General features: G+C 48.9%; 1 protein-coding gene across 1 annotated transcript in view; it reads right to left on the bottom strand.

Annotated features, from left to right (window-relative positions):
- Positions 1–12,500, bottom strand: part of EFCAB6 (EF-hand calcium binding domain 6) — a 322,393-nt gene that overhangs the window by 99,105 nt on the left and 210,788 nt on the right. Inside the window, 1 exon segment of the mRNA XM_006866905.1 lies at positions 8,586–8,682. Coding sequence (XP_006866967.1) covers positions 8,586–8,682 — 97 coding nt within the window.

Below are 12,500 nucleotides of genomic sequence, written 5' to 3'. Positions count from 1 at the left end.
AACCCTGTGTACCGAGGAGGTGGGAATGATCTTCGCTGTAAAGATTTGTTTCCACTTTTGAGCTACTATATACACAAGCATAGGTCAAGTTCATCAGATTGTAGCGGATTATTCTTTTTTCCTCTTCTTTCTCCCGCTAGTCGAGTTCTGATCATCCGGCCATTGAAGTCAGATCAAATGGGTACTATCTGCAAGTGTGGGTGTTCTTGTGTATTGCCCCTTACTTCATATCAGCTGGATGCTTCAATCTCCACTTTAGTCCTCTGTGGCCATGTCCCTGTCACTGGCCCCAGGAGTCCCCAGGTCTTGCCATACTGCTGGCCAACCAGGTCTCCACCTGGGTTCACAGGAGTCCATTGAATGTGGTCTGATTTAGCTCACAACTTCATTGCTGTTTTTCCCTCCACTTCCCCTTATCGGTGGTCACCAGCCAGACCACATGCCTGCTCGTGTATTCCTCTTGAGTCTTAGTCTTGGAAGGGTGTTTGCCCTGAAGGTACCCAACCACTTGCCTTGATGGCTCCCAGGTGAGCAACTTGTTTGTTCTTGTAGTAGTCAGTCAGACAGCCGTTGCTTTTAATTTTTCCTGCTGGTTGTTCTTTCAAGAAGTATCTTCTGTTCTTCTAGCTGTGCTAGGCTGGCCTACTTGTACTTTCAAGTGGAAATTTCCCACCTCAGAAGATTCTGGATGGGGATCTGGATTCCACCTATGGTCTTACGTAATGCAGAGGTTCTGCAGGAAGCCTCCTTCACTGTGCAGGTTCTAGCCCCATTTTAGGTATTCCAATCAGTTATAGGTTAAAGATGTACTTACCAGCTTTCTATGGTGACATTTCTGGCTATTCCTTTCTCTCCCCCTCAAGTGTCTACTTCACAATAGTAGGTAAGGGAAACCAAGATTCAAAAAACAGCCAAGCATTTTAACATTATTGCCCCTGTTTTACCCATTCAAACCATGCCTCAATCCCTGTATCCCAGAGCCCTGTTGTTCCAAGGTTGTGCATACATCATTATTTACATCTGTCCCACTTAGCCCATGCAAACCTGCCTAATTGTTCTCCCATCTGTCTTGTTCTTCCATTCCCCTTCCCCTTCTAGTGTATTGCAGCCCAGGCCCCCCAGCACCCAAACTATCCTGTGTCTATTCTCTACCCTGTGTTCCAACTTCCTCTCCCTCCCCTCACCCCACCCCATATACCCTGGTAACCCGCAAAGAATTTTTTTTCCCCTTTTAGTGTGGGTACTTTTTCTTAATCTTTTATAATAATGGTCCTATGCAGAATTTCTCCTTTTGTGACTGACTAATTTCACTTAGCCTAATGTCCTCAAGGTTTATCCATGTTACATGGTGGCTTGCAGCTTCCTTGTTATTCTTCAAGGTAGCATAATATTCCATTCCAAACCACAGTTTGTTTTTCCATTCTTCCACTGATGGGCACTTAAGCTGTCTCCACATTCTTGCTCTTGTAAATAGTGACGGCAGTCATTTTTAATATGTCTACAGCTAGGTGTCCTGGTAGCATAGTGGCTCACAAGCTAGGCTGCTAACTGCAAGGACAGTAGTTCAAATGTACCAGTCATTCCACAGAAGGAAGATAAGTCTTCCTGCTCTAGTAAAGACTTAACAGCCTCGTAAACCCTGTACAGCGTAGCTAGGAGTTGGAACTGACTTGAAAGCACATAACCACCAACCACCACCAACCACAGAGAAGTGTCAGGAACCCAATGGACTAGTGGCTTACACATTGGGTTGCTAACCACGAAGTCAGGAGTTCGAATCCACCAGTCACTCCGTAGGAGAAAGAGGAGGCTTTCTGCTCCTGTATAGATTTACAGCCTCGTGCCACAGGTGAGGCGCTGTGGGGTACTGTGCTGGACTACAAAGTCGCTTTGAACCGCAAGGTTGGCAGTTCAAGTTCACTGGCCACTCTTTGGAAACCCTATACAGGGTCTCTATGAGTCGGAACCGACTTGATGGCACTTAACAACAACAATAACAACAAACCTATACAAGTAAAATTTTGCTAAAAATAATTCAAAAATGGCCGCAACAGTACATTGACAGGGAATTGCCACAGGTTCAAGCCGGATTCAGAAGAGGACATAGAATGAGGAACATCATCCCTGACGTCAGATGGGTCTTGTCTGAAAGCAGAGATTATCAGAAAGATGTTCACCTGTGCTTTATTGACTACACAAAGGCTTTTGATTGTGTGGATCATGACAAGCTATGGACAACATTGAGAAGTATGAGTATTCCAGAACACTTAATTGTACTTCTGAGGAATCTGTACCTAGACCAAGAGAGTCATTCAAATAGAAAGAGGGGACACTGAATAGTTTAAAATGAGGAAAGGTGTGCACCAGGATTGTATTCTTTCACCATAGTTATTCAATCTGTATGCTGAGTAATTTGAGAAGCTGGATTATATAAAGACAAATGTGGCATCAAGATTATTGGAGAAAGGCATCTTAATAACCTGTGATATGCAGATGGCACAACCTTCCTTGCTGAAAGTGAAGAGGATGTAAATCACTTATTGATGAATATCAAATACTACAGTCTTCAATGAAAAGAAAACAAAAATCCTCACTACTGGACCATTAAATAACACCCATATAAATGGAGAAAAGATTGAAGTTGTTAAAGACTTCATTTTGTTCGGCTCTACCATCAACATTCATGGAAGCGGCAGTCAAGAAATCAAATAACATATTAGGGAAATCTGCTGTCTAAGACCTCTTTAAAGTGTTCAGGAGCAAAGATGTCAGTTTGAGGACTAAGAGATGCGCTTGACCCAAGCCATGTTATTTTCAATAACCTCATATGCATGTGAAAGCTGAACAGTGAATAGGGAAGACTGTAGAAGAATTGATGCATTTAAGTTATGGTGTTGGAGGAGAATATTGAAAGTGCCATGAACTGCCAAAAGAACAAACCAATCTATATTGGAAGAAGTACAGGTAGAATACTCCTTGAAAGCCAGGATGGCCAGACTTTATCTGTTATTCTTCAGGCATATTGCCAGGAGGGCCCTGTCCCTGAAGCAGGATATCATGCTTTGTAAAGTGGAGGGTTAGGGAAAAAGCGGAAGACCCCCAGCGAGATGCATTGACACAGTGGTGGCAGCAATGGCTTCAAGCATAGCAACGATTGTGACGTTGGTGGAGGACCAGGCAGTGTTTCGTTCTATTGTACACGGGGTCACCATGACTCAGAATTGACTCTGTGGCACTAACAATGACACGGCTAAGTCACGAGTTACGGCGTCTTGCATGGGACAAACAAGTACACGCTCTACCAGAAGCAGGGCCTTCTCAGAAGACAGGCCTACAGATCTGCTTCCAAAAGACCACAGCCTTGAGTCCCTGTGGAGCACCGAGCTGCTCTGCACGCGTGGGCGATGGGGAGGTGGAATGGATGTGATGAAGAATTTCTCCTCACTGAGACTCCTTATGACGAGGGTGAGAATACAACACAAACTGGCAAAGATGCTAGGAACACCTATCGCCAACACAGACTAGCCCCCAGACCACTGTAAGAGAGCCCACTGGTCCGTAAGAAAAAGACACCAGGCCAGAACTAAGATCGTGAAAAGTTTCAAAACCCTCACAAAAAGAAATTCTGACTAATGAAGAAACCCATGACAAAGGGCTCCATTGCTTTAACTGCCAGACCATGAAAACCCAAGCCCCAATGAGATAGTATTTCCCTCCACAGCACAACCACCACACCCACCCAGCCCACCGCCATGGAGGTGGTTCCTGCACCTAGCATCTGTCCCCGAGGGTCTCTGAGACCGTGCTCATACATACTGGTGGGAGAAGACAGCCCCATCTTTGTCCGGTGGAGCGGCTGGTGGGTCTGAACCATCAACCTTGTCCCTTAGCAGCCCAATGCTTATTCCGCTGCCCCACCAGGGCTCCTTCTCATCCTCTAGATCCAACGGTACTGCCCCAGGGACGAGCCCTCACTCTGCTGATGGGTGTGGGAGTTGGTAGAGCTCTTAAGGAGAGGTGTGGTGTTACCTGAAGGAATTGAACATACCTTTAGGGACTGAATTGTGTCCCCAAATAATTCCTTAGCCACGGGAACAGTTTTCTCTGTTATGTTAATGAGGCCATGTCAGTGGGGCGAGAATCTTTACCTCTGAGATGTGAAAGAACAGGTAACACACAGGAACAAGCTGAGATGCCACACCAAAGGAAGATCGCTAAGGAACCGAGAGGAACCTTCCCCCAGAGCCAGAAGAGAGAGAAAGCTTTCCCTTAGGACCCCTAGAAAGGGCTTCCCATGGCACAGGGGTTCCAACACCTGGCTGGCAATTCGAACCTACCAGGTGTTCGGCGGGAGAAAGACTTGGCAGTCAGCTTCTGTAAAGGTTGACAGCCTTGGACACCCTCTGGCAATGTGTACAGACTATGAGAAAATAGATTTTTGTTCATTAAAGCCACTCTCCCACCCAGAGATATTTCTGTGACAGTAGCCCCACCCTAGGACCCGGCAAGGCCACCGCCACATGGGTCTGCAGAGGGATCTTTGCACGGGCACCCTGGAAATGTATGCAAGAACTCATTCAAGGAGACACATGCTCGAGAATACTTGTTGTGCCATCAAGTCGATTCCAACTCACAGCGACCCTGTTACCGGGTTTCTGAGGAGCTACTGTTGGGTTTGAACCACCAACCTTGTGATTAGCAGTCCCTTGCTGATCCTACAGCGCTACCCCAGCACTCCAGTACGACACTAGTCTTGCTTCATTGTTGAGCCAGGAAATGAAATCAGAGAAGAATGCACCAATATGATTCCATTCACATGGAATTCAGAAGCAGGGAAAACTAACAATGTGTGATTTGGGACAGGCATGTAGTTGGCAAAGCAAATGCTAAACAAAATAAGGATGTGGTTATCATGAAACCACACTCATGGTTCCCTCTGGCTCAGAGTCAGGAGTAAGAGACAACAGCCTGGCCCTCTGTCTTTATAAATAAAGTTTTATTGGAAAGCAGTTGCATCCATTCATTTCCGTATTCTCTGTGACGCCTTATGCACTATGAGGGCAGGGTGGAGAAGCAGAGTCAGAAGAGGACTTCTGATTTTCAAAGCCGAAATATCTAGTATCTGGTCTATGACAGAAGTCATGTGTCAACCCATAGTCTAAGGTATTGATGATGTTGTTGTTGTTAAGTGCCATTGAATCAGTTCTGACTCATAGCAACCCTGTATAGGGTTTTCAAGGAGTGGCTGCTGGGTTTGAACTGCTAATCCTTGGGTAGCAGTCTAGTACTTATCTCACAGTGCTACTGTGGTACTGATGATGTTCTATTCTGACTCTGGATAGAAGTTCCAGGGGTGAAGCTTTAATATTATTTAAACTCTACATACTCCACTGTCCCCAGTCTGAAGGATTCCCAAGACGTCCCTTTAAGCATGCAGCTGTGAGCTGGGCCCTGCCTACCTCAGCCCTGCCTTGCATGGGAACCCCCCAGCCCGGTCCATTGGATGCATCCTTGCTACACTACTCAATGTTCCTCCCACTCCTGTACCTGGGGCCACCCCTAACGAAAGCCTCCTCTGCCCCTCCATCCATCCATCCAACGCCTGCTCATCTTTTAAGGCTATCTCATGCCAACCTTCCAGACTTTTTCAACAACAGTGACCTGTTCTTTGGGGTGCCCCCACTACACCCAAGCTGTCCGTGCATCTGCTATAGCACCTTCAGGTCTTCCTAGTGATTGCAGGTACTGAGACCTTAAGTCTCGGGTCCTCCCTGGACCATAACTCTCCTGGGGGCAGGGACCATGTCTGTGGAGCCTCAGACCTTGCCGCAGACATAATCAGTTCACAACACACATTTGCTGGAAAGTACTTAAACAGAGATCGGTGTTGGAAGCCCACTGATGGAACTACCTGGGTTTCAGCTGGCGTTCATTGCCCTGTTTAGCGGGGCTGTGTAGCCTGCCAGGTGAGTATTTAAAGATGGTTTCACTCAGGAACACACCCTTTAGCTGTAAGCAGGCTCTGAGTGGTGAACACCCCCATGTAATCTGCGAGGTGCAGAATGCAGCTAAAGAGGACGTCCCGTGACAACTGTGCCCACAAGCCAAGGGCAGGGCCCCATGAGGCCAGAGTGCTCACCTCACACCCACTTGACTAATACTTCCTGTAGGTGTAGAATCAAAACCCCTTCCCGGTGACCTGACGGCACCTACAGTGTGATGGTGCTGAAACCTGGGGGGAGGGTGCCCAATGCTCAATTCAGACCAAGTAGGGGGCTGCCCTCCTCCCTCCACACACCTCTGGGCCCTCTCCTGTACACTAGGTGACCCCCTGCATCTCTTCTTTCCCACACCTGACTTTAAGCAGTCCAGGAAGGGGTGGGGTGGACTTGGGGTGAGCTGTGTCTGCATAGGACACAGTATACGAGGGTCTGAGGCTGGACATGCCTGTCTGGAAGGCCCTCGGGGTGTGACAGGGGCCAGAGGAGGAAGGGAAGAGAGCCGGCCCCAGGGCGGAGCAGCATCTCCAGAGAGCAGACTTGGGAGCCTGAAGAACACAGCTTTTGTCAAGCTGCTGTCTTCCAAGGCACCGATGGCCACAAGGGTGACCACCTGGCTCTCTGTAGACAGTCCATGCCCAGTCATGAGGGCGGACTAAATCAGGGTGGGGGTGGGAGCTGGGAGCTGGGACCAAGCCCACATCCTCTGCTGTCCGCTGATTTCAACTCATAGGGACGCCTTGTTACACAGCTGAACTGCCCCGTGGGGTTTCCGAGGCTATAAATCCGTGGGGAAGCAGACTGGCCCATCTTCCTCCTGCTGAGTGGGAAGTGGGTTTGAACTGCAGACAGTTCGGTCAGCAGCAGAGTGCTTTAAGCAGTGCACCACCAGGGCTCCTTGGGAACTGGGCAGGGGCCTGGCATCGGTTCTCAGGCAGCTCCTGGGTCTGGCAGTGGCAGCACTTTGGGGCTGTGGGCTCCAGGGCACCTTAGGAGGGGGAGGGGAAGAGACCAAGGGTATAGGAACACAGGCCATCCTTGGAGGGAGTTGGAGGGCTGAAGGAGCACAGTGCTTTGTGGGCCTCAGTTATGACCCAGCCGTGTCCTGCTGCTCTGGGCCTAGAGGGCTGCCGAGGGCTGGCCTGGCCTCAGTCTCTCACAATGCTTCAGGCTGGGCCATGGGCCAGATGTGGGCTCCAGTTCTACAGACCAAGTTCACAGAGGGCTTCTTCTGGACCCGCACCCTCCACAGTCTGTCTCCTCCCCTCTGCCGCTCACAGGTCCCTGACAGCTGGCCTTGGGTCCACAACTCGGGAACCAAGTGGACGGTGTTGGCAAGAGGCAGACCTGGAGCCTGCTGGCAGGACGGAACAGCCAGAACTTCACATCAGGTCAAGACAGAGCCAAGAGACACAGAAGACGACGCGAAGGAACACAGTGGAACCGGTCTCCAACATACCATGACAAGGTTTCCAGGAGGTTGCTGCCATGGTCTTATTAAACATGAGGAACCCTGGTGGCACAGTGGTTAAGCACTTGGCTGTGACATAAAGGGTCAGCCATGTGAGCCCACCAGCCGCTCCTCAGGGGAAGGATGTGACCGTCAGCTTCCATGACGACTTCCAGCCTGACCTGAGAAACCGAATGGGACGTTTCTGTCTCACAGGGTCTGCTCGGGATGCTTTCAATTGCAGCCCCCATGTTCTGGGTTCCAGGGTGCACCCACCTGTCCACTGTCCCGGATCCTCAGATCTCGCAGCCCCACCCCGACCCCACAGTCACAATGTGTCTGACCGCAGCAGCAGACCTTGTGTACTTTGGGCAATCTCGCGTTCAGTAATTTTGTCAATATAGGAGCTAACAGCGCTTTCAAACATAATTGTGTAAAATAAAAGATGATGTGGTTGTGTGCTCTCGAGTCAGTTCCAACTCATAGTGACCCTGAAAATCTCAACAGGATCAGAAAGCCTCATCTTTCTCCCATGAAGCAAACGGAAGATTCAAACTGCTGACCTTCTGTTTAACAGCCCAACTTGTAACCAGCTATGCAACCAAGGCTCCTAAAAGTATGATGTTGTTGTTAAGTGCTGTCGAGTTGGTTCTGACGCACATCGACCCTGTATAGGGTTTCTGAGGAGTGGCTGGAGAGTTTGAACCGCCAACCTTGCGGTTCAAACTGACCTTATATTCTTGTGCTTATCCTATATCTCTACATCAGGATTCCAAAAGTACTATAGCTTCAGATAGTTTCCATTTATGCTTTCTCACCAGCAGCTCCTCCGAACCCCTATACAGGGTCGCTATGAGTTGGATCCGACTCAACAGCGCTTAACAACAACAACAATTCTGACCGGATATGAAACTGACCAGGTACTTCTGTCCCGACAATCACTTCTCTTTCCCAACAGCCACGGACGGTGGAGGTGAGAATTTCAAACAAATATTTCCAGAAACAGAGGTGCCACCACACTCGGTGGGCAGGGCTGCATTTGCAGCTCAGCAGCTGGGTCTAAACAGTTAGACCATCCCAGCGAGCCTTCATCCCTGACTTTTCTTTCCTTTTGAGGAAAGACACGTCCTTCTTACCTTCGACAAGTCTGGCCATCTGTTTTTCGCTTTGGTTACAAGATACTGATGAGCCTGCTCACAAGCTAGTTCTGAATCCGTAACCTTCTGCTTTGGTCTTAAAAGAAAGAAAGAAAAAATAATTAATAAATACTGACGTTTGCGACCAAACGCGCTCATTCGTCTCCCGAGGGGCTCCCCTCCTCCCATCTGTCTCAGGGGTCCTGGTGCAGGAAAGTACTGGACGTTTGTTGCAAAGTCCTAGTAAAGTGTATTTCCCATCTGGTCTAGCTGAATTCTTAAACTATAGCCTGATTTCCCCAGGCACACATTAGGGGAGTCGTCTTAAATTTGTGAAGTCCTTGTTTATTTTCACATAAATGCTTTTTGACTTTTTTGTGTTTTGTTTTGCAGTTTACAAAACAAAGGCTCATTTATTCTCAGGATGGGTGGGGGTGGAGGCAGAGCATCATCTAACATGAAGCGTCTTAGGAAACAGCAAATCAAAACTTTCATTTCTGAGTTTACAAGTTGGAGTGAAATGCAGATGAAAGGAACTCGTTCGGGAGCAAGGGGTAAAGCAGGGATCACAGAATTCTCAGTCTTGGTCTCGGGCTGATTCCCAGAGGTTGGGCTGGTAAGGATGGAAAGATGATCAAAATTCTGATATGCTTACAATTCTCAGGCTGAGACCCTGAGTTAGACCACAGCCAAGTGTGAGCTGCTCGTGGAGGTCCCCACATTCACCCACCCAAACTTGTCCATTCCGACTCAGTGCGAGCCTACAGGGCAGAGTAGCACTGTCCCGGAGGGGGGTGTCCTCGGCTACATCTTCACAAGAGCAGTTCACCAGGTTTTCTCTTCTGCAGACACGCTGGTGGGTTTGAACCGTTAACTTTTGGTTAATGGCCAAGTGCTTAGCTGTTGCTCTTCCAGGATTTTGCCTCGAGTTGCCTTGCTCCCTTGAGTGGCACTCCATACTAGGCCACTGGCACTTCTCCACACTCAGATCTACGGAGCTCTGGCAGCGTAGTGCTTAAGAGTCGGGCTGCTAACCTCAGGGTCAGCAGTTCGAAAGTACCAGCTGTTCTGCAGGAGAAAGATGAGGCTTTCTGCTCCAGTAAAGATTTACAGCCTTGGAAACCCCATACAAGGTCACTATGAGCCGGAGCTGACTCCACGGCACATAACCAACCACCACACTCAGATCTGCACCCAAGACAGTCACCCCCACTCAGCAGAACACTCAAGATTGTCCCCCGGCAAGGCCAACCAAGTACAGACTCACTCCAACTGTTTCCCACAATGGGACCACAGCTGCACATCTGCTCAGACTCGATACTTAGTCAAGTCCACGTGTGGGTGATAAATGTATCCTGCTTAAGGGTCAAGACCCCATACAGAACCTTGTGTGAATTTCTTCCCTAGAGACCCCAGGAAACCAAGATGGAGAGACAGAAAATGCAATAAGTGCTAGCTGTGGAACATATATGTAAAGTGCTTACAAAGAAAACAACAACAAAGTCTAACATCACCAACTATGCTAACAGTTGAGAAAATGTAACAATTTTTGTTTGTTAAATCCTGGAAGTCAAAGGTTTCTGTGATCCACTCAAGAGGGTTGCTTTGGGTCTGCCCATCTGTGGGTCAGCAGCACGGTGACCAGCCACCATGAAGGTAATGACCAGTGGGTCGCCTGCACGTAGACTCAACTGGAGTTTTCACAGCAATGCTGGTGTCACCATCTCATCTGGCAGGAGGAAACGATGCTTTAGGAGGCTAAGTAACGTATCCAAAATGGCACAGCTGGTTCTTGGAAACGCTGGCATCCAAACCCAAGTCTTTCTGATGCCATAGTTTCCTTTTGTTTTTAATACTTGTCTTTTTTCTAAGTTATTTTTATCTGGAGCTATTTCTTCTGTGAACACCAGTTTTCATAGGACAACAGCCATTAACTGTTACCACCCCCTCTCAAACAAACATAGAACCCCCACTGCACCACCGAGTCAGTTTCTACTCATAAGGAAACTGACTTGACAGGTTTCCGAATGGAACATCTTTATGGGAACAGGCAGCCTCATCTTTCTCCTGAGGAGGGACTGGTGGGTATGAACCGCTGACTTCTCGGCGCCCCACCAGGGCGCCGTCAGAGCGGCTATATCGGACAGGAAAAGCTGTCTTTGATTTGGGCTGCTCTGAGGAGCCTCGTGACTTTTGCTGATTTCTATTTCATCATGTGTAGGACTGCCCGGTCCAGCACTGAGATCCAGCGCCTGGAGCTGTCCCTCGCCTAGAAGGCCCTGCGCAGTAACGTGTGGCAAAAGCAGACAGTGAAGCCAGTTCACAGACAGGCAGATCCATAAATTAGACAAGTCGTCATTACGACCCACGTGGTGTCTCTTTTCAATCCCTTCTGAGGAACGTTATCACTCTCAGCTATCCCGGGCCACCCTCAAGTTCCGTGGTGACTAACAGTCTCCAGCGCCTACTGGTTGCTACATTTGTTGTGGCCAGCTTGACCCTAGACACCCGTACTGTGCTGCTGACCCGTGGACCATACAAGGAAGGTCAAGTTCAAAGCAGCACTTGTGGGTGAAGTACAGAAACCTTTGACTTCTGGCATTTGGCCAACAATTTTCGTGTTTTCTGAATTGGTGGTCCGGTGCTGAGGGGATGGGCTCCTCCTCGCTCCTGAGTTGCTGTGTATGTGGCCCAAATGAGGACCTGCCTGGTTTCATTTGCTCGCCTGGCCCACCCCCCTTTACTGAGACACTCTCTGTCATGCATCAAACCTGGCAGATACTGTGGTACTATCAAGTTCACGGGTCGTCTTGGACTTCTCTGTGTCACCTGATGCTGTTCACCCCCCACTCTCTTTAATGGGAGGTGACACTGCTCTCTATACGGCGTGATCCACACACAGGTGTACGGATACCTTCCGTCCCTCCTTGCTCAGCTCTGCCCCTTCACAACCCCCTTGTTGTTTTCTCTGACCCCAAAGGTCATTTACTCTTCTCGGGTCTCCAGTGACCAGGTCCATGGTGTCTACCCACAAATCTGTACTGCCGGAACTCTAACCTCACCTGGCGTTCACTTCCATCTCTCTCCAACTGCCGATTGGACTTCCCAGAACCATGGAACTTCAAGGGTGGACAAGGACCCACAGGCTGACCAGCCTAATGCCCAGTCACTTACTTTATCATCAGGGGCTTAGGGAAGGGTGATGGATTGTGCTGGAGTTTTACAATGACTGTTTAAGAGGAATGTGAGTTCTAACTTGATATATTCCTTTGCCTTTGCCTTTAGATTTCCTCCAAATCCTACCTGCACCCAAAGGGCTCACCTGGGCCACCCCAGAAGTGCTTTCTCTTACAGAGACCTCGACAGGCACGTGCTGAGGAACGTCAACACGTCCAAACTGACCTCACAATCCAGAGCCCCTCCCCAGCTGCTTTCTCTTCTAGGGTACAAGTCACTGTGCTTACTCCAGAGTCCTCCTGGTTGCCCACCTATTGCTCCCACTCCCATCTGGCACCACTGCCCCCTCCAGAGACACCAAAAGACTTTGCTCTGAGCTGCCTGAATGGCTTTGCTCCTCCATTCCAAGCGTATTTCCCCTTCGACTGCCTGGCTCTTTAGAACCTCAGCCATCAGCCGGCTCCACACAGTGGATCAGTCAATCAGAAACACACACCAAGTCCTGATAATTTTTGTTTGTCACTTTGGTTATAAGATACTCAGGAGTCTGCTCACAAACTACTTCTCAATCCGTAGCCTTCTGCTTTGGTCTTAAAAGATAGGAAGAAAAGGTAATAATAAATAGTGTGCCCATGAATCACATTTCCGCAGACACAGTACCAAACAGTCCACCGTCCACATCCTCAAGGAGCTCATACTCCTACAGGGAGACACGGACAACACACACGTGGGGGAAAG

This window comes from Chrysochloris asiatica, unplaced genomic scaffold, assembly GCF_000296735.1.
Source record: "Chrysochloris asiatica unplaced genomic scaffold, ChrAsi1.0 scaffold00097, whole genome shotgun sequence".
NCBI classification, from domain to species: Eukaryota; Metazoa; Chordata; class Mammalia; order Afrosoricida; family Chrysochloridae; genus Chrysochloris; species Chrysochloris asiatica.
The sequence above is the reverse complement of the archived record's forward strand: the minus strand, read 5'-3'. Positions and strand labels throughout refer to the sequence as shown.